Source organism: Coffea eugenioides, chromosome 2 (genome assembly GCF_003713205.1).
Source record: "Coffea eugenioides isolate CCC68of chromosome 2, Ceug_1.0, whole genome shotgun sequence".
Taxonomy (NCBI): Eukaryota; Viridiplantae; Streptophyta; class Magnoliopsida; order Gentianales; family Rubiaceae; genus Coffea; species Coffea eugenioides.
The window spans coordinates 6,315,335-6,334,371 of NC_040036.1; the positions used below are offsets into that span (position 1 = coordinate 6,315,335).

The window sequence follows — 19,037 nt, forward strand, 5'->3', positions numbered from 1 at the left end:
TCTACCTTGATTTACAAATTGAGCAATTGAAAAGTGAAATTTTTGTCCACCAAACTGCTTATACCCGGTAGGTATTAAAGCAATTTTATATGGATAAGGTACATATATTAAATACTCCAATGGTCGTCAGATCATTAGATCCTAATAAGGATCCTTTTAGACCGCGAGAGGAAAATGAAGAGATACTTGGTCCTGAAGTACCATATCTCAGTGCAATTGGCGAAGAATATTGGAATGCAACGATTAAAAGATCTCAAATGATGTTTGCATCAGGGGGAGAAATTAATACATAAGAATAGTGTACTCTTTTTCCTTCACTAGGATTTTTGTCCCGATGGGTTTTTCCCTAGTAAGGTTTTAACGAGGCATATTCTTTGTGTAATGGACATCCAAGGGGGAGTGTTATGAAACAATTAAAAGTATGGATGTCCCTTTGTATTCCCAAGAAGATTAATTCATGATTTATGGTTACATTATGTATAGAAGTTACAATCCATAAATCTATTTATGTAGTGGAAGAACCGTTTCATAGGTTTCTTCATATTCTTGTAATAGTGGGTGTTTAATAAGATTGATGTACCTTTAATCTTGTAGTACCTATATATAGAGGTACATTGATACCCTTTGGAATGGACTTTTGTATCTTATTGGAATATAAAAATATCACTCTCCATTTCTCTACTTCTTTCTCCAATATTTCATTTGATATTATAGTAGCTTATTTTATTAGTTTTATAACAATATTAGGATATTGAGTACTTATTTGGTGGTTATGAGATATTACATTTTGTAAAGACAATTATGCCTAGAACTCTATGCTAGTTTCAATGTTAAATAACGAACTTTTTTTTGTTCCACATAGGTTTATAAGTGTCAAACATTGATCTTTTCCTTTCTTATCTTTAATTTTTTTCTGTTCAAACGCAACTAAATGATTTATCAAAAGTTGACATTTTGAATATCATCAATTAACTTTAACATTCTCTAATACATGACTCAAATGATTGCTAAAACTTCAAGCAATTTAAACTGTTAAAGAACGTCTTAAATAAACTCGACCAGTACTCTGATGACTGAAATGATTGTATCATTTTTAAGAACTAAACATTTAAAGCCAATTTAGATAATGTTTTTCCTAATTTTCGTGCTTACAGAAAACGAAGGCAGCCCTCAATATGCAGCCCTTTTCAGTTTTTCAGTACCAATTTTCTTCTTTTCAAGGCGTAGGTTGTGAACTTCAGCTAAGCCCACCCAAACTTGACATTTGTATGTTTCTATCCCGAATTTTTTTGTCCTGATCTCTTCCCACAATCTCAAATAATGATGCCCCATCTCAATCTGTTCCATGGGGGTCTAAGGACCTTTGCAACTTCCGCACAGATAATTTCACCGGGTGATAAAATTCAGAAGAATTGCAGGCTATACTAGAATACATGGGAAATTAATTTGGAGATTGTTTTTCTTGTCTGATATCTTTAGTAGGATCTAGATTTTGATTTACTTTATTATCATTAAAACGTGATTGTACGTCTAATATCAATGACCACCAATAGACCCAAAGAGTTTGTTTTAAATGAGTGTACTAATTTTATAGTCAATCCATGAACTCATTAGAGAAGGAAATCCAAGAAGAGGCACATCGCTTCTATTTTGATACGATGAAAAATCACCAAAAGTAGTGACTAAACCCAATTACTCATTTTGAAAAGAAAAAAAAAATCACACGACAAAGAAACACTATTTTATTAATCGACTTAAAATGAAATCCAAATTATACTAGACAAATAAGTGGTAAAGACCACTCAATAAATGAAACTGCCTAACTATGGGAGGAGGATTGAATGGGAGGATAATGATGATTCATTATTCCTCAGACTGGCTATCTTAAAGGACGAAGTAAGTTTGTACAGCCGCATATGAAGCAAAACCTTAATTAGCAATTAAAGCTATAAATAAACAACTCAAATAATGCGCGGAACTTCTTGTTGCATGGCTTGCTTAAGAAAATAAGATATCATTGAGTATTACAGAACTAACGTACATCAGTTCCCATGGTCAACCTCATGAATTAAATTTAGTTATTCAAGTTCGAATAACTAAGATATATGCCATATATATGTTACCATAAGCCCTAAGGTGAAATACCCTTTTACGTGCAAGGTTGGATTCGACGGTTTTTATATACCAATTATTTAATTTAGCAATTCATAAATGCTTTTTTTTTCACATATAATACTATATTGAATTGATTAAACTAGCTATGAATTTTTCTAACGAGTGGCTATTAAAATTCACCTAATCTATCATGTGTATATATATACTACAATTATTACCCCATTCATTTATATACATTCTCTATTTAATTTTATTTATCCTCCCTTATATTTCTTTACTTTTTTAATTAATTTTATATTTTTAAAAATATAACACCTGAAATATCTATCAGCGAGTGCACCCTTGAAATTTCTGGCTGTGCAAAGTTTTCATTCATGCCGACATCTTGTTGGTAGCCGAGCACAAGGACCTGAAATCAGCATTCAAATTTACTGGTTAATCGTAATCTTCTGTAAGCCATTAGGCCTATTACCTCCTACGAGTTTCTAATTCTGTGTTGATAATCAGTTGGTCAACGCATTCCTGTTAATTATTGAATGTTTGGGGATAACTGTTTCTTTTTTTTTTAAGGTTAAAATAAATGATAGTTCACCTGGCTTTTTTTTTTTATTTATTCACCGCTAACTTTTCTGGATTTTAATTGATAGCTAACTTAATTTCCATAGCCAATAAATAAATAAATAAAATGACATAAAGTATTTATCCTCAAAATGAAGAGCTCAACACGAAACCGGAAAGAAAAATCGAATTGGAAATTCACTTAACTTGTCAATAGCAATGATTTGTCTTAATTCCTCAACCCAAAAAAAAAAAAAGACTTATTCTTCATTAAAACATCAATATAAAGACACCTTGCAAAATATAAATACATAAAAACGTTCGCAACAAATTGTTTCGTGAAATTCGTAACAAATATAGTTGACCAGCCAGCGTCCTGGCTTGCGTATAACTTATTACATATATATGTCTTGCTTCATACTAAAGTCTAGTAGCAATTTGCTACTGATCAGTGCCTAACTGCGGAATAGAAAGTTAAACAAAGTGTTAAGAAAGTGAGAAGTCTTAGCTGGGTCCTTTCTAACTTGTTCACTTTTTGATTTAATCTCATTCTAAAGGAACGAGATTTGATAGGATTTAGTTTTCCAAATGAGTCATATCATAACCAAACTAAACTAAACCCAACTTGACTCAAATATTAAGGCATGGATAGAAAACTACATCTGGAGATACTTACAATCTACGCGTGTTTATTGTTCATAAAAACTAAACCAATATACATTTCAAGGCATCATCAAGAAACATTAGCCATGATCGACTTTGTCTAATCGGCCGGGCTAGATCTCGTCCACTTCGGCGAACTGCCCACCTTACTCGCATGCATGGCAAAGATGGAATAATAAACAAAGATACTAAAAAATAAACAGCACTAGCAACGGGAAAACTGAGGAGGGCTAGAGGGTATCTGAGGTTGATCCCGGCCATGAGAAAAATAAAAATTGGCCGGTTGCACAAAAATTGTCAAGAGCGAGAAATAATTTTCGCATACACAAACTCGTTCCAGGTATCAGGCACTCCCGGAAGGCACCAGTGAATACAATCAGCATAAGTGGCGGGGTCGGCCTGTTGCTCCGGGGTCAGCATCTTGCCCTGCCGGATGGTGTGGACAGAGGTGTGGGCATCTTTGCGGTATTCCGAGAGTTTGGTAATGTTGATGAAGTTGACAGGGACTTTCATGGAACGAGTCACATTTGCTGCAATCACAAACAGTCTGCGGTCGGTGCCAACGTTGAGTGGCATAGACGTGTTCAGCAATGGCCTCGTCTCCTTTGCACATTTGATTCCGTCCGGATTGTCCCAATCCAAACTCCTGTACAAATTAATATATATATATACATTGCGTTACTTCCAACTTCCATGCACGTTCAACAGGAAACAATAACTGATGCAATGGAGCATAATCTTTTGGATAGACTTCTAGCTGGAAGATAACAAATTAATTTCTCGTTGTTTTAGCAACGTACAAATTATATAGAAAGCGACGGGATTTTATGGAAATAAATAAAGAACTGATCTGAGAAAGTGTAATCGTAGTTTAGATTATTGGATTAGTGGTGCTTAATTTAGGATGGCAATCATGGCTGTAATGGTTTTTTTTTTTCCCCACTCAGATTTAATACTAGTTGATGCACTAACCGAATCCGCTAAAAGTTGTATAAAAGTTTGAATGAAAACTAGAAGGGGAAGGTTAAAAAAATCTCAAATGCCATCATAATCCCTCGAGTGGAGTTGACTTTCAATTCAAGCGAAGAAAAGAGAGACACGGAACTGAGAGAATTACTAACTTGATATGAAGAGGGGACATGCTCATAAAGAACACTTTGGTGCGATTGGGATCAATGTTTTTGTTGACCCACTTGGACCACGTCTTCAGAACTCTACCATAGGCTACAGGCCTCTCTATCTCATCATATTCTGTTGCTCCTTCATCAAATGATCCTCGTCTGCTCGATCAATCACCCAGAAATTTGGGGGAAAAAATGAAAAAAAAAAAAAAAAAAGTTAACCAATTAATAATGATTTATTTAATTGATTCAGTCTTTCACACGAGTTGAAGAGAACGCCTAATTAATTAAGCTGTACTTACAGAACTTTCATGGAGAAAGTGTTCATCCACCAAATGTACGTATTGAAGATGAGGTAGTCCACCTTCTTCCAGTTCTTGCCATGCTTCTTAATTGATTCAGGCATGATGATACGATTCAAGATGCTATGCATATTTGGATCATCAGAATTCGACTCCACCAAGAACGGGGCCCAGTAAAATTCCACTGTGGCATTGTAATCCTACAGAATTAACCCCAAAAAAAAAATGCAACTAAGAATTCTAGACCTACAACCAAGGAAACCACGAAAAAAAAGGTGTTAAGCTGCAATCATTTAGGAGTTAAGTCATTATCCACCAAATCCATGAATCTTAGACGTGGGTCTATCGTTGTTAATGAAGACCACCCACCCCACCAACATTAGGTGAACTATTGCTCACACGGCAACTCCATATCCAGGCTGTCTTTTTTTTCTTTGTTTTTGGGTAAAATATCCAAGCTGTTTGGTGCTTGTGACTCAAGCATTAATATTGCACCCATGCATTACAAAAGTCGGCCATATTCTTCACCTTTGTTTTATTAAGAAGAAGTCAATTTTAGTATACCCAGCGCGATATATTCATGGTTAGAAAATTAATGATATATATATATATATATATATCAACTTATTAACTGCACCATGGAGTCCTCCCCTTCCTCGAAAGCACAGGACAAAACATAAAATCCATGTGTGGACAAAATGATAGTCAGGTAGGAACATTGATAGTAATATTAATTATCGTTAAATCAGTTAGTGCTCATCAGAGGGAAATTAAAGAAGACCTCGATTCTAAAAATAGATAAAGAGCCCGTTTTGTTCAAGCTCTTTCTGCCCGGAGGAACGACTGATTGCACTAGACAAACCATTGATTCCCACTGGTTTCGGTTCAATGAATCGCCCACGAACATAAGCCTCTTGTTCCTCAACTTCTGTAGGAGTAACCTTGCTTTAAACCTTAAACATTAAAACGATGTTAAACAAGTCCTGATTAGAGTAGGAAATGCAAAATGCTGTCTTGAGACTGGGACTTTTATTCTTACTTGGGCAAAGAACAATCTCGAGGCTGCCACCGCCAATTCTGGAACAAAGAATCATGCCTTCCATTCCTGAGACAAGTGACCTGGGCCGTAAGGAATTCACATTCAGGTTCTTTATATATTGGATGGGTGGTGTTATCAAGTACCCATTGTCCGGTGAATAAGTCGCAGTCTTCAGGCGGCAATTGAATCTCATCATCATCATCGGCATCATCATCATTAGCATTACCACCATTATCCTCCTCCTCCTCCTCAACTGGCAACTCTATCTTCTTCTGCTCCACTTGCTCTATTGCGATACTATTTTGTTGTTGCGCATTATCATCATCTTCCGTCGAGCTCTCGACTTCTTTCTCAACTATCGTTCTTGAACTTTTCACTATTGGGATTTCCACATTCTTCAGCTCATCCGCATTGCTGTTGCCGTTGTTAATTTCTTGATCGGGTTTCGGCCGAGAAAAAGGGAATTCGGCAATGGACTTCACATCTTCGTTGTACATGAAGCATCCAAACAGGAAGACAGAGAAAACCACAACAAAGATGGAGAAGTTGTTGTTCTTCCGGCCACCGTGCTTCATGGTAAATGCTTCGGAGGAGAAGAGTGGTGTTTTCCGTGGCATGAGAAGGAGAAAAGCCCAGATGATTGCTCCTGCAAAGAGCCGAAATAGTTGGAGATATAGAGAAAGAAGAAGAAGGGATCTTGTATAAGGAGTAGGATATTAGCATTGATCTCACTAAGTAGTTTAACCTAAGGAACAGATAAAATTCTTTAATACAGGATTTGGTGAAATGGGGTTTTCTTGAATAAACTGCCGTTGTTTGGGGAGCTGGAGGGTTGTCTTTCTCACATATATTTGGCTTTGCTATCTTTTTTCTAACTACTTTGCTGCAAGTGGCATCGGCTCTCTTGCCTTAGCTTAGCAGACGACCACGAGGGAGACAAAGAGAGGGAAAGAGTAATTGAAAAGCCTTCCCTACGTCGGCCCCTCAGCTTTCTACTCCATCTAGATTCCAGCCCAGTAGGGTCCTAATTTTCAATGTTGTGATTAATTAGATTAACAGGATATTTAAGAAAGATATTAGGAGCAGACGAAAACTAATCCGTTAAGAAGATCATATATTACCAACACTTGGTGAGTACAGACTAATGACTTAATAAATAATTTATGAAACTGAGATGTACCATTAGCATTAGGTGGTTTACTCATTCGCTACTTTATTAATTAAGCTAGTCTTTCCTGAATTGGTTCCATATAACCTCTGGAGTTGCTCAACTACATTCATTCCAGGGCCGGGCACAAGAAACTTGAAATGTGGCTTCTGGTACCACCCCTTCAATATATTTTGACGTGTTAGTTATAAGGTGTGGTGGTCCTTATCTCGCTCAGAATAGAGGATGAATCGTTGCAATGATAGGGAAACCTGGATATGCAAGAAAACACGCATAATATTCCACCACAATTTACAGTAGAGGTCCCGATCATGCCAAGTCTTAAGACTAAAAACATGCAGGGCTCATATATTAGTTAAAGTCTGAGGACATTTATTTCTCAGAAAAGAAATGTTCTAAACAATACTTCAAGCCACATTTCACATTAGTTGGGTTTTGAAATCTGCTTTCGCTACTGTCAAACAGAGTAAAAAAGAAGTAAAAGCCCCACGGACTTGACGCTTTGCTGTTGGAGCAACGTTTTTGAATCAACGACTAGAGTCAGGAAATTTTTAATTTATTTGACTCAATCAATAATGCAAATTAATAATTACCAATAATGCAAATAATTTATATATATCGACATGTGTCATGAATCCGATGGTGATAATGTATACACTGTCAGACAGTATATATAAGATTTACTCTTAAGTAAAACTGCAAAATTTTATTGATAGAGAACCGAAACATGTACAAAGTAGCAGAGACTATCCATACATCAACGAATCTGTACAAATATTTACAACCCAAAAATCTATGGGAAATAATTTATATATTAGAAGTACTTACTACAATAATATCCAACAGTGTGATGTCAAAATCTGATTCATTAAATAAACACGGTGGGACACCGTATTGACTGCGGTTTACGTGATAAAAATACGCAAGGGCTAGCAATACATATGTACTAGTTCGCGGGTTAAGTATGTTGGAGTATGATTTTAGGGAGCAAATGATGGATGCAGAAGATAGGTTTGTTTGGATAGTCACTCTTAATCTGATCTTCTAAAACACGGATGATTGGTAAATTCTTTCTTTGTCACCACCAACCCAATAGCCCTGTTCTGTTGATTCACTCCTAATTAATGCTCTTAATAATCATTATAGAGGTCAAAGTATATCAATTATTGTTAGCTTTATGTTTGAGAAAAGTAGAGCCTACGGAACCCTTTCTATCCAAATATCTTTTTGTGCCTCAGCAGTTGTTGATTTCAGCTGTAGTGGGCAAACCTTCGCTGATGGATGGCACATCGCTTTTTTTCGAAGTGAAGATAACAGTACAAACTACTGCATAGACAGCAACGCATCGAAATCTGCTTAGACAGAGAAATATATAAATCTTATTGGCTTATATCTCTTCTCCGTCTCTAAATCTGTATGGTTCCGGTCTCTTCTCAAAGACAAGAGTAGAAGGAAGAGTTTTTATATGGAGTTGTTTCTTGGACTGTTTGACAGGCATCCAATTTTTTGCATTTGACCCAAAAAGTAGAAGGGTTGCTCGAGTAGGTGATCAACGATACCTGGCTCTTTCAGAGAATTTAAATTAAGCCACATTTAGTCATTTATACACAAAAATTCATGAATCTAAAAATTTTTGTTAGCATTCTTGAACAATTATGCAAATACTCTGTTGTTTAGAGGTAGTCCTTGTGCGAATTTGAGCTGGCAAAATAGACGGTAATTAATTTGTACTACGCGCGTAACATATGTTATAGGCTTTCCTTAAAGTGAAGCCTAATCCCTAAAGCCCCCTTACCCCCCCCCCCCCCTTCCCCCCTCAATAACTTATGCGTACCAAAACTCGAATTGTAAAATTCAATTGACACCTCTAGATGCTTGTGAGTAATTTGTTAAAACTTTAAAAACAGGCAGTTCCAAATGATAGCATAAGCTGCACATATGGGGCGACGTCAAAAGATGGGGCAGCGGATGAGTGGGAGTTTACCATTGAAAGATTAGGAATATCAATGGAAGCTCCAGTGGAGTGCGCTGACTATCTGAGACACAAGACGGTGATGAGAATTATTGAATTACTCAGCTCTTCCCAGGCCATGAGATTCTTAGCCACTGCTGCTTAATTTCAGCTCACCATCCGGAGATATGGGCTGCGTACAGACACCGACAGCGCAATGCATAATAGGGCCGCCTAAGGTTTCCGATCCGATCCTCATATAGTATTTTTGTCACTACAAGCAATCGGAGATTGTGCCCTAGAGAAAAGCGTGTTGAAAAAATAACTTCTTCTCTGTTGAAGAGGAAGATTTGTTGTTTGCTGTCAAGTTATTCTTTTCTTGCTGTTGGTTATGTTTCCTGTTTGTCTTTTCCGCTGCCTTGTGGAGTTTCACTTTTTCCTGGCTATGTTACATGGATTTGGAGTGAATGAGAGGTGGCCCAAATTATTACAAGCTTAATAGACGGGTCTCATCCTCTTCCAAATTAGTCCATCATACGTTTCTTTTTTTTTCGCCGGGGCCCAAAGCTTGAACAATCCAATCAGATCCACACACACACACAAAAAACTAGCAACTATTTTTTCTGGGCGGACTCCATAGCCAGTCCACCAGGTGCTATAGTTTGTCTTTGGGTGGAAGTTAAGAAGGGCCGGACCAAAACCGACGAACAATCTCAGAGCATGCAAGAGAAATACCAGTGTAGACAGTAGACGAGGCGAAACTCATTGGTGCAATGCAGATGAGGATCATGCACTAATAGTCCAGAAAGGATAATGTCACAACCAGCAGTCTCCCAATCATTTTAGGGAAGACTAAAGTAAACATTGTACGACAACCTTTAAATAGTACCCATCTATTTAGTAGTATCCATGAATTTGCTTCCTAGTATACAAAGAATTCAACTTATTACGAATAACTCTATTCTTGCCTTTTTTTTAAATTTCTTTTTATTGAGAAATGTGTGCTTATAATCTATAAATACACAATTTCAATCACAGTGAAGTTAAAAGACACACACTACGATGCATTCAAAGGATTACCAGTTCAACGCCTGGAGGCCTTTTCGCTTCAAGTTGCTTCTTTGCAGCATTTCTTGCAGCAGCTTCCTCCCGCTTGATTTTGTCATTCCTTATCGGAGTTCTCTCCAAAATTTGGTGTCGAGGATCAATAACTATTTTCTGGAGGGCAATAGCATTCTCAATGAAGTACATGGCAAGTTCATCATCACTAGTACGGCCATAATATCCAACAATCTCCACCAATTTGAGGTATTGATGAGGACATTTAGCTGCCCGCCTTATTTTTCTTCGTCTTTTTGATGGTGACATCCATATTAACTGCAACAAACAAAGCTTAGCATCTGTTCAGAAACAATACAGATAGCTGTAGGTTATTCTCTCTATCTAGGAGCGGTGAGGAAGAAATGTCAACTTTTAGTCCTCTGTAGCCTTCAGAATTATAAATAATCTGTTTGCAAAAGCCTATAGTACAACAAGTAGTAGCCTTCCCATTTTGTAAAGAAACTACAGGTTGACAAACCAATTTGCCGACTAGAAGGAAAAGAAGCAACACAAAGGGAACTCAATCAAGCACTCAAAGATATAGCTAGAAGAGGAAATACTGCAAGAACATTGCAAATATACCAACAATAAAACATCCTGATGGATCAAAATTTTTCGAAGCCTACAACAGTCTAAATTTGGACATGTCCAGCATAGGAAGAGAGCCAAAATATATTCCATTAGAGTGCTTCAATTACAGTTCCCACAGGAAAAAAAAAAAATTACAACTCATTTGAAGATAATAACTGACTCTCAGGAAAAGGAATTTAAAGAGTTTCAACCCGGTAAGCTATAGGTAATAGAGAACAGAATACCGCCGGTTCATAGCGTATTTAATTATTATTGAAGCATGCAACCAAGATCCAACAACACTAAATACTTGTCATCAAATTTTGAGTTCTTCATTCATCTTCAAGTTGCAGGATATTAATGTCAGAGATACAAGTATCACAGTAAAATGATCAATCTAGTGATAACATTCAGTATTTACCTGTAATACAAATCTATACAAGTTAGGGCATGCCCTTACTAAGGAAGTGAATTGAAGAAGAGGATCGTCATCCCATGCTCCTATTTTCAGTATCAATTGCTTAAGGTTGGGCAATTCTGGAAAAGCAAACATCTTTATATTTTCCTGAAAGAAAAATACAAAGGCAACGAGAGTGATAGTGCGTTCGAGTAGTAAAAACAGAAAAAACAAACAACTGAAAGGTGGTTTTGACTTCCTAACCTCGGGCCGGTAGATGTCCAATGTAAGAACCTCAAGCTGATATAGGCAACTGGAGAGCTGGTTAAAGACATCATTCTCTAGTCCAGAGTACCCCTCACCAATAGATATCTCATCCAGCATAGGCACATTGTCAATACATAAATTGATGTTGCCCCCCAAATAACTGAAGGAAACAAGGTTTGTGTCGCAGATCTCTATCGTTTTCACACCCAAACAGAAAATAATCTCTAAGTATCTCAATTTTAGGGACACACCCGTCACTTTGACATTCTCCAAATCTCCGGAGCCATGTATGGATAAACATTGAAGAACAGGACAGTTGGACAAGAAGTACTGCAGAGCTTCATCATTGACATTTACACACTTCAAAGAGAGGACCTTAAGTGCCTTAAAGCCAACAGAAGTAAATGACAGATTGCTAGGAAGATTACCATACAAGCGCTTCAAAGAGGACCGTTTAGTTTCAGTCAAAAGCTTATATGGAAACGTATAGTTACGCAAAGATTGGCGAAGAGTTTCCCCATTTTCTAACAAATCCAGCTCAAGTTTCTGAACCATTTTTGTCATAGCAAACTTGACCCAATTATCAATAGCAGTTTTAGAACCCTTCTCCAAATCAAAGCAAATCCTGAATGCTTCCAAAGTCAAACCTCTATAATTTCTGACAACACGATTCACCCAGTTTATGTATTTTGATCTTTCACTGCTTTTCAATTTTGGTTCTGCTGCTATTTTATTTAATTCATCATCAGCATCAAAATCTAACCCAGTTATACCCGTCCATAAGTGCCTCCATCGCCTTGATAAACAGCTAGTAAGTACAGCCTCTTTAAGTGACAGACGAGATAGTATGGAAACTAGAATATCATCTGGCAGCGAACTAATACAGTCCTCACTATAGCAGCTGGCCTTTAATGCATAATTACCCAGAAACAACAAGAAAAAAGGAGGAATAGAGAAAGAAAAGCGGTTAGCATTAGCAAAACAACTTTTCCATATGCACAACAGCTACAAGCCTACAACTTAAATGAGAAATTCCATACAAGTATGCTAATAAAAGAGCAATCTTTCTGTTCAGATATATAAACTTGTTGGAGTGTAGACATGCATGTGGACGCACCCACATATAACATCCTTGATTCCCCAACCATCTTCCCGCTTGATGCCAAATGTTTTTTTTTTTTTTTGGGCTGTTGGGGGGAACCTTTTAATCGGACATAATATATTTACCTACTTTGCTAATATAGTCAAGGACAATTCTCTAAATGAGCTTATCAGAGTCCCATTCACATACAAGAGATCAATAACCGCAATACTGTACTGAACATGATAAAAGAAGGATTAAACGATCACTAATATAACGAATTCAACTTATAAAAATCAAGATTTCAAAATTATTGCAGATCATAAATGAAGATTTGTTTCCATCAGAGAAATGCCCAACCTTGTGCAGTGTCAAGCGAGGCCTTTTCCTCATTTCTGTGGGTAGTACTAATTCCGTTTAGCCGTTGTCAATCGGAGCCCATTTACCAGCTGGAATCAAGCAGCAAACAAGTACTGGGAATAATCCAAAGTTAAGCAACAAATAAGTATCGTCTTGTCCTTAGAAAAAAATAGAAATGCGGTAAGTTCTGTTATTCATTAGAGGATACTACAGCTCGATAAAAGATTGATTACTTTGTGCATTAAGTACCCTAATCATGGATTGATTTAGGATAAGAAAAAATATTAATTACCTGAGATGGGATGGGTTAGGGTCTTAGGGAGGAGAAGTAGATAGTGGTTTTGGAGCCGGTTCTCTTAACCGGGAAGGAGAGGAACCCCCTTTATTGCTCGACGCTGGCCGCTGGCTGGGAAGTGGGAAGCTTTGGATGCTGATGCCGCAGTACTTATTTACATTTGGCCCTTTTCTTTTTGGTTGATCAATCCCATGTCAAAGGACAATTTGTAAAACTCACCACGAATTTTAGCATACTGTGAAATACAGCCCACATAACATAAGAGATTAATTTAGTATTAATTTACACAGTTACAAATCAATTATCATTAGCTTGAACGAAATGTGTTTTACGAACTTTATTTGTTCAACTCTAGACTGAATTGAGGATAGTGTTTTCCCATCAAAAAATGGAGTTTTTGGAAAAGATAATTACTACTTTTTTTGTCAAACAAACAATTATTACTAAATATTGTTGAAATATGCATCTATGCAAGATTTTTAAAAATTACAAATATGTTTGCAAAGTTTTTAAAAGTATTCATTCGAGACGGTGTCTTAATTTTTTTAAAGGGTTATTATCACTTTACCCTCCTCAATATATCACTACTATTAATTTACTTTCTAATGTTATCTTTTAGTCACTTCACTCCATAGGTAATTCAACTCAGCATATTAATAAATTTTTGAAAAAAATACGCTTTCATTTTATATCATTACTACGTTATTGTTATCACTTTATCCTTTTAAATTATAGTGATATAATCACTTTACTCTCTAACATTATTTTTTAGATATTTTACCCTATCATTAATTTAAAAAGTATGTTAAAATTTTTTTAAATATATTTATCTTTTTTATATATAATTAAAATAAAAATTTTGAAATAATTATTCTTGATTTTTTTCACTCTAAGATTCCATAAACATAAAAATAAAAGGGTTTTCTCAAATTTCTTTCTTCACACTTATTAACACTAGGAAATAAAAAGAGATAGGATAGAAGGAGACAGAAAATTAAATTTTACAAAGAAAGAAAATAAGAAAAAATCTAATATTATCGTATTACTTTAATGTCCTCGGGATTAAGATTGGAATTGGGTAGTAAACAAATAAGTAAATTAATTTTAAAATAATAAAAATATTGAATTCTTTCTTATTTGTATTAAAAAAAAAAAAAGAATTGACACCTCTCTCTCTCTGTCTCCTCTATTTTTCTATTTTTTTCAATATTAATAAGATTTCCAAGAAGAAAGAGATTAATGTTTTGACTTTTTTTTTACACTAAAATGGAGAATAGTCACTCTAAATTTTTATTAAATAAAAAAGAGGGTATTATGTTCTAAAGTTTTTTAACTTGTTAAGTTGGTTTAATAGTGAAATAAATTGCCTAAAAATAACTTTAGAGGATAAATTGATAATAAAGTTATAATTTGTGGGGGTAAATGGATAATGATTTTAAAGGTTAAACATGTCTTATCACTTGAATTAATAAATTTCGTTAAGTTTGACCGTTAGTTTTGAAAATAAAATAACTAAAAAATAATGTTAACGGACAATTAATAGTGACACCAAATATTAAGGGGATAAAGTGATAATAACCCTTTCTAAATGATTCAACTACGTGTGCCCCTAAAGAAAAGTTGTTCCCACCAAAACTAATGTAAAATGCGTCACTTCCTGGTTAGATACGAGGAGCAATTAAATTATAACACTTTCAAAAGATGGTGACATCCTCACTTGAGGAGGGGTGGGGAAAAAAAAAAAGGTGCATGACGAACGGAGGCTTACCATATTAGTCAATCGAAATTGAGTGGAGGGACGACGGATGCAACACAACATTTCCTAACTCTCTTTCGTATAACTCTCTTTCGTCCTTCAATATCTAAAGACAAAAATTATATTCTCATAAAGAAAAATAAACAAAAGGGAGTACCAAAATTATCGAGGGCCTATACGCCATTGGACTGCTGTCATCACAAATTCGTTACGCTTAGCCCACTAGAAGAAAGAGCAAATTTGTATAGAAATGCTTGTTAAGATAGTATCATCACCACTCAAGTGTTAGTTCTTGCACGACACGAAGCACGTCCAAATTCCATCAAAGTTTGAGGCCCAATTCCATTGAACCAACGGCCTGATAAAACTTTAGCTAAAATAGATATTTGCAGCTAGTTTATTGTTACCGCGTTTTTCACAACTCCAAGTCGAAAATTGGAAAATGAAGACATGTCTATGGACGACGAGGCATTCACCGGAGCATTACCAAGATACTAGTATTAAGTTTGGAAATAAAATTCAACAAATGCTCGGATCGAATGTCAAGACAAACAGGCCAAACCATCAATACTTCATAGCAAAAGAACAAGAAGAATTTCTCCTCCAAGTCTCAGTACATGACCAAACAAGATACAAAATGCCTAAAACAAAAAATTATAAAAAAAAATAAGCAACATCCAACAAGAAGTAAAGCCATGAACTTCTTAATTCCATGAATGTAGGTAAAACATTTGTTGGGAGGCTATATAAATGGATTACCCAAAGAGTTGCAAGCTCATAGGAAGATGCAGATTGCAGCAGCTTGCGGATCATCACAAATGACCATAGATAGATAAATGGGTTGTGGATCGGAGATCGTTATGCATCATTAATAGAAGTGTGAAATAACAGGGGCCGTTGCAGCTGAGCTCGGTATCTGAGAAGAGGGTCCTTTGAATGAAGACGTTCGTGATAGATTCTCCACGCATAATCCTCAAATGAGAAGGAGTTGAATATCCTCTCTTCTTTCGCGGATTTGGAGCTGCAGTCGTTTTCGGGGTTACTTTCTTCCCCGTTGCCACTGTCCAGCTTGGGAAGCAGGGGAGAGATGGTGGCGTCAACGGGCAGGGTGATCAACAAAGTCATCGATACGCAGTCTGAGTTATTGGCGCCAGACAAATTGGGCCCTGCTCTTCCTCGTGCTTTCTTTATCTTCCCATTGCTCCATACCTGCCAATATGTTTATACATTGATCAACTCCTCTAGTTGCGACATGAAATGATGTCGCAGCAGAACTGTTTGATCGTAAATTTCAGAGCTCAAACCATCTGCTAACAATATGAGATTTTTTCCCCTTTTTTTGGTCAAATTTCCACGTGATAAGAAACTAAACAACGTTCATCTAGGTATGGCGTATACTGATAGCAATCGAGTAAGCGTCCAAGGATTCAGTCTCTCCTTTTTTTTTTTCTTTTTCTTTTTTTACTGCAACAATAACATCTACAGAGAAAGGAATCTAAAGAAACTGTGTATAAGAGACTAGTAGATATAAAAACATGACTAGTCAAAAAAGCACTCTAATATCTCTTTGTGATTTTTTTTCTCACTGCAAATAAGGTTTGAACTCCCCGACCTACTATCCAAAGAGGGACTAAATCCCTTTTTGATGGCCAACTTAGTGGTTCCAAGGATTCAATCTCTCAATGCAGTAAAAATTCGTCCTTTCCTCCTCATAGAATGTACTAACATTTTTTATTTTTCCACATAGGATGTACTCCGCATTAAAAAACAAAAAGAAAATATCTTCCAAGAATCAGTAACTTAAAAACTACCATATGAATTCCGAATGTGCATTGCATTAAGTACTCATGCGATAACTTAAAAAGCTGGACTTGACTCGTGATTCGTACCCTTGCTGAAAACTATGGAGATTCGCATCAAATTCATATCTCGCATGTCCCCAGCCAACATGGTGGTTTCAGTTGGTGGCCCCCCCCCCCCAAACAAAATGTCTTTCTTTTGTCACTTTTTCTTTTTTATCATCTTCTTTCCTTTTGGAATTGAGATAAGTTACTAAGTTAGTAGTCCTGTAGTAGCAGTGATGTGCTCAAAATGTGGGAAACAGACTTGATTTAACCAATAAAAAGTAAGGCCGTAGGCCAAATCGTTCATAAGAACTTTTCCTTTCTCTTTATCCATTTGAAACCCAACCCCCCGCGCGGGGGGGGGGGGGGGGAATTATGGTAATCAGTAGAAGATCTTAATTATTTTGTTATTCTGACAAAAGTATTGAGTTAGTGGCATAAATAAAACTGAAATTTAAAAACTAAAATCTAAACACACATCATGTTTCATGTCAACACACATCTAAACACAATTAATTTCCCAGATAGATTAGGTTCAGTGGGGTCCTTTTGGCGGCTATCACGGCCATCTCGACGTATTATCACACACCCAAAAAAAGAAAAAAAATCTTAACAAAAAATCATACACAGATACGGTTCCCTACCAAATTAGCAAAGGCAGAATAAAAATGTTAAACCAGTATTCAATATTCATCCTACCATTCTTTGAAACGAAACCAAAATGCGTTTTACCTCTTTTTTTTTAAAAAAAAAAAAAATTTATGCATTCAGGCCAGAAAAATTAAACAAATTATCGATATTTTCTATGACTTTGGGAAACTGAAAATTATGGCTCGGTAATTAGCTTACTTGAGCGATGTCTCCAAGCGTAACTAAAATGGTATCCACATTGGGCGAGACCACGGTCCAACCCGAATCCGTCAATATCGAGTACTTCTGGCATCTAATTTGGTACTGCAATCCGATAGCATACGGGTAGATCCGACCCGACAAAGCGGGTTTATTGCTCGAAGTCCCCCTTGAATCTGATATCCACATCAAAGAGCAGACCTTATTGGGGTCCGGACGGGCCGGGTTGTCAAACCCGAATGCACATGACAGCTCTTCCGTTAGCTGTAGTCCAAGTTTAGCCATATCAGCCGTGAACTCACGAAGAGAAGTCAAGTTTAACTCGGTTGACTCGGAAGAACAGGCCGAGTCCAGGCAGACGGATGACTCACCAGAAATCGTGCTTTCTTCATCATCATCGTCGCCAGCGTCATAACCCAGTGGCCAGTTTTTGGGGAAATGGAGTTGCTTTTCGTCGGGGGAGAGATTGAACAAGGAGAGGGCGTCGGACTCGGCCGAGGCTGCGAGTTGGGAGGGAATAGAGTGGTTAGTGAGTTGGAAGAAGCCGAACTGGGAGCCGGCAGAGAGGAGGTTGGAACGGAGAGTTTCAGCAGGGTCGGAAAGAGAAATAAGTGGAGGGGTGGTCACAACGGCGGTCGCTGGTGGGGATGAGTGGCGAGTGGGGAGGGAGAGGGTAAGATTTGGCGTGAGGCGGTGAAGGAGACATGAGAGGGCGTCGGCTGCCTCATTGGGTTGGGTTGAAGGAGTTGGCGGCGGAGCTGCGGTGGTGGCGTAGGGGTTAGGAAGGTGGTGATGGTGTTTGTGAGCTGAGGATGCCATGCTGTACTGCCTGTGGCCTGTCGATGTATTCACTCTCAGAGAATGCGTGTGTCGCAACTCACGAGAGAAGTCAGGCGACGCAAGAAATGGCTGTTTCGTGTGTTTTGCTGTAGTATTCCATTTGTAGCTCTAAACTTTGTTGAGGACTTTGAGATTAGGACATGACCCAAATCCCGCTGCTCCAACTTGCCTCATGGAACGGTTTTTCTTTTTTTTCTTTTTTTTTTGTCAATCATGGAACGGTTATTCAATTAACCAAATCAGATAGAGCAACCAAACTCTACTCCGCACTTGCTTGGCTAACTATTTAAACTAAGATTGGGCAGCATTTTATATTTGTAAATTCCACTCGAATTTAATTTGATTAGCACAAAATTGAAATTTACTTATAAGAAACTCAAACAGCTTGAGTTTAATTCTATAAAAACTTCCTTAAGTTTAACTCATTAAATAAATAAGTCAAATTTAAACATACTTTTAACTTAAGTAAACACAAAAAGATATGTTCCACCCTATCATTTATTAATTAAAATTAAAACATCTCTTACTTGCATACATAAATTAAAATAACTCTATAAAACATCTGCAAATTGGGTGGGATCGCAACAACTTTTGTGCAATGAAATTTCCCTTCATCCAATTGAATATAAATTTTTTCAAAAGTTAACTTTTATTCTTATCAAAAGAAAGAAATAAAAAAGAAAAGTTATCCCGAGATGGAAAAACTAAAATAGGAAAGGTAACTTTCAGCAGAAATTTTCTACTTTGGGCTTTAATTTGT

The 19,037-nt window shown here is 36.7% G+C and overlaps 3 protein-coding genes across 5 annotated transcripts; all 3 read right to left on the minus strand.

Moving 5' to 3' along the window:
- Positions 1-3,342: 3,342 nt before the first annotated feature.
- Positions 3,343-6,639, minus strand: LOC113762108 (protein ESKIMO 1-like). The gene is made up of 5 exons (XM_027305387.1): positions 5,799-6,639; positions 5,541-5,712; positions 4,760-4,959; positions 4,458-4,616; positions 3,343-3,982 (listed from the first exon to the last, which is right to left on the minus strand). Exons 1-5 carry the CDS (start codon positions 6,413-6,415, stop codon positions 3,634-3,636), a joined length of 1,497 nt encoding a protein of 498 aa, XP_027161188.1. The 5' UTR covers positions 6,416-6,639; the 3' UTR covers positions 3,343-3,633.
- Positions 6,640-9,731: 3,092 nt separating this feature from the next.
- On the minus strand, positions 9,732-13,090 carry LOC113762014 (putative FBD-associated F-box protein At5g56700). Of its 3 annotated transcripts, none has more exons than XM_027305245.1 (5): positions 12,986-13,090; positions 12,694-12,782; positions 11,250-12,158; positions 11,010-11,153; positions 9,732-10,294 (listed from the first exon to the last, which is right to left on the minus strand). In XM_027305245.1, the coding sequence occupies exons 2-5, from the start codon at positions 12,724-12,726 to the stop codon at positions 9,986-9,988; spliced, it is 1,395 nt and encodes a 464-aa protein (XP_027161046.1). In that variant the 5' UTR covers positions 12,727-12,782; positions 12,986-13,090; the 3' UTR covers positions 9,732-9,985. The 3 variants fall into 3 exon arrangements, with proteins under 3 accessions (XP_027161046.1, XP_027161045.1, XP_027161047.1); XM_027305244.1 differs by having other exon boundaries at positions 12,694-12,806; XM_027305246.1 differs by having other exon boundaries at positions 12,694-12,851.
- A 2,194-nt stretch (positions 13,091-15,284) lies between these two features.
- Positions 15,285-18,346, minus strand: LOC113762161 (gibberellin 2-beta-dioxygenase 1). Its single transcript, XM_027305469.1, has 2 exons — positions 17,438-18,346; positions 15,285-15,953 (listed from the first exon to the last, which is right to left on the minus strand). Exons 1-2 carry the CDS (start codon positions 18,254-18,256, stop codon positions 15,603-15,605), a joined length of 1,170 nt encoding a protein of 389 aa, XP_027161270.1. The 5' UTR covers positions 18,257-18,346; the 3' UTR covers positions 15,285-15,602.
- Positions 18,347-19,037: the final 691 nt, after the last annotated feature.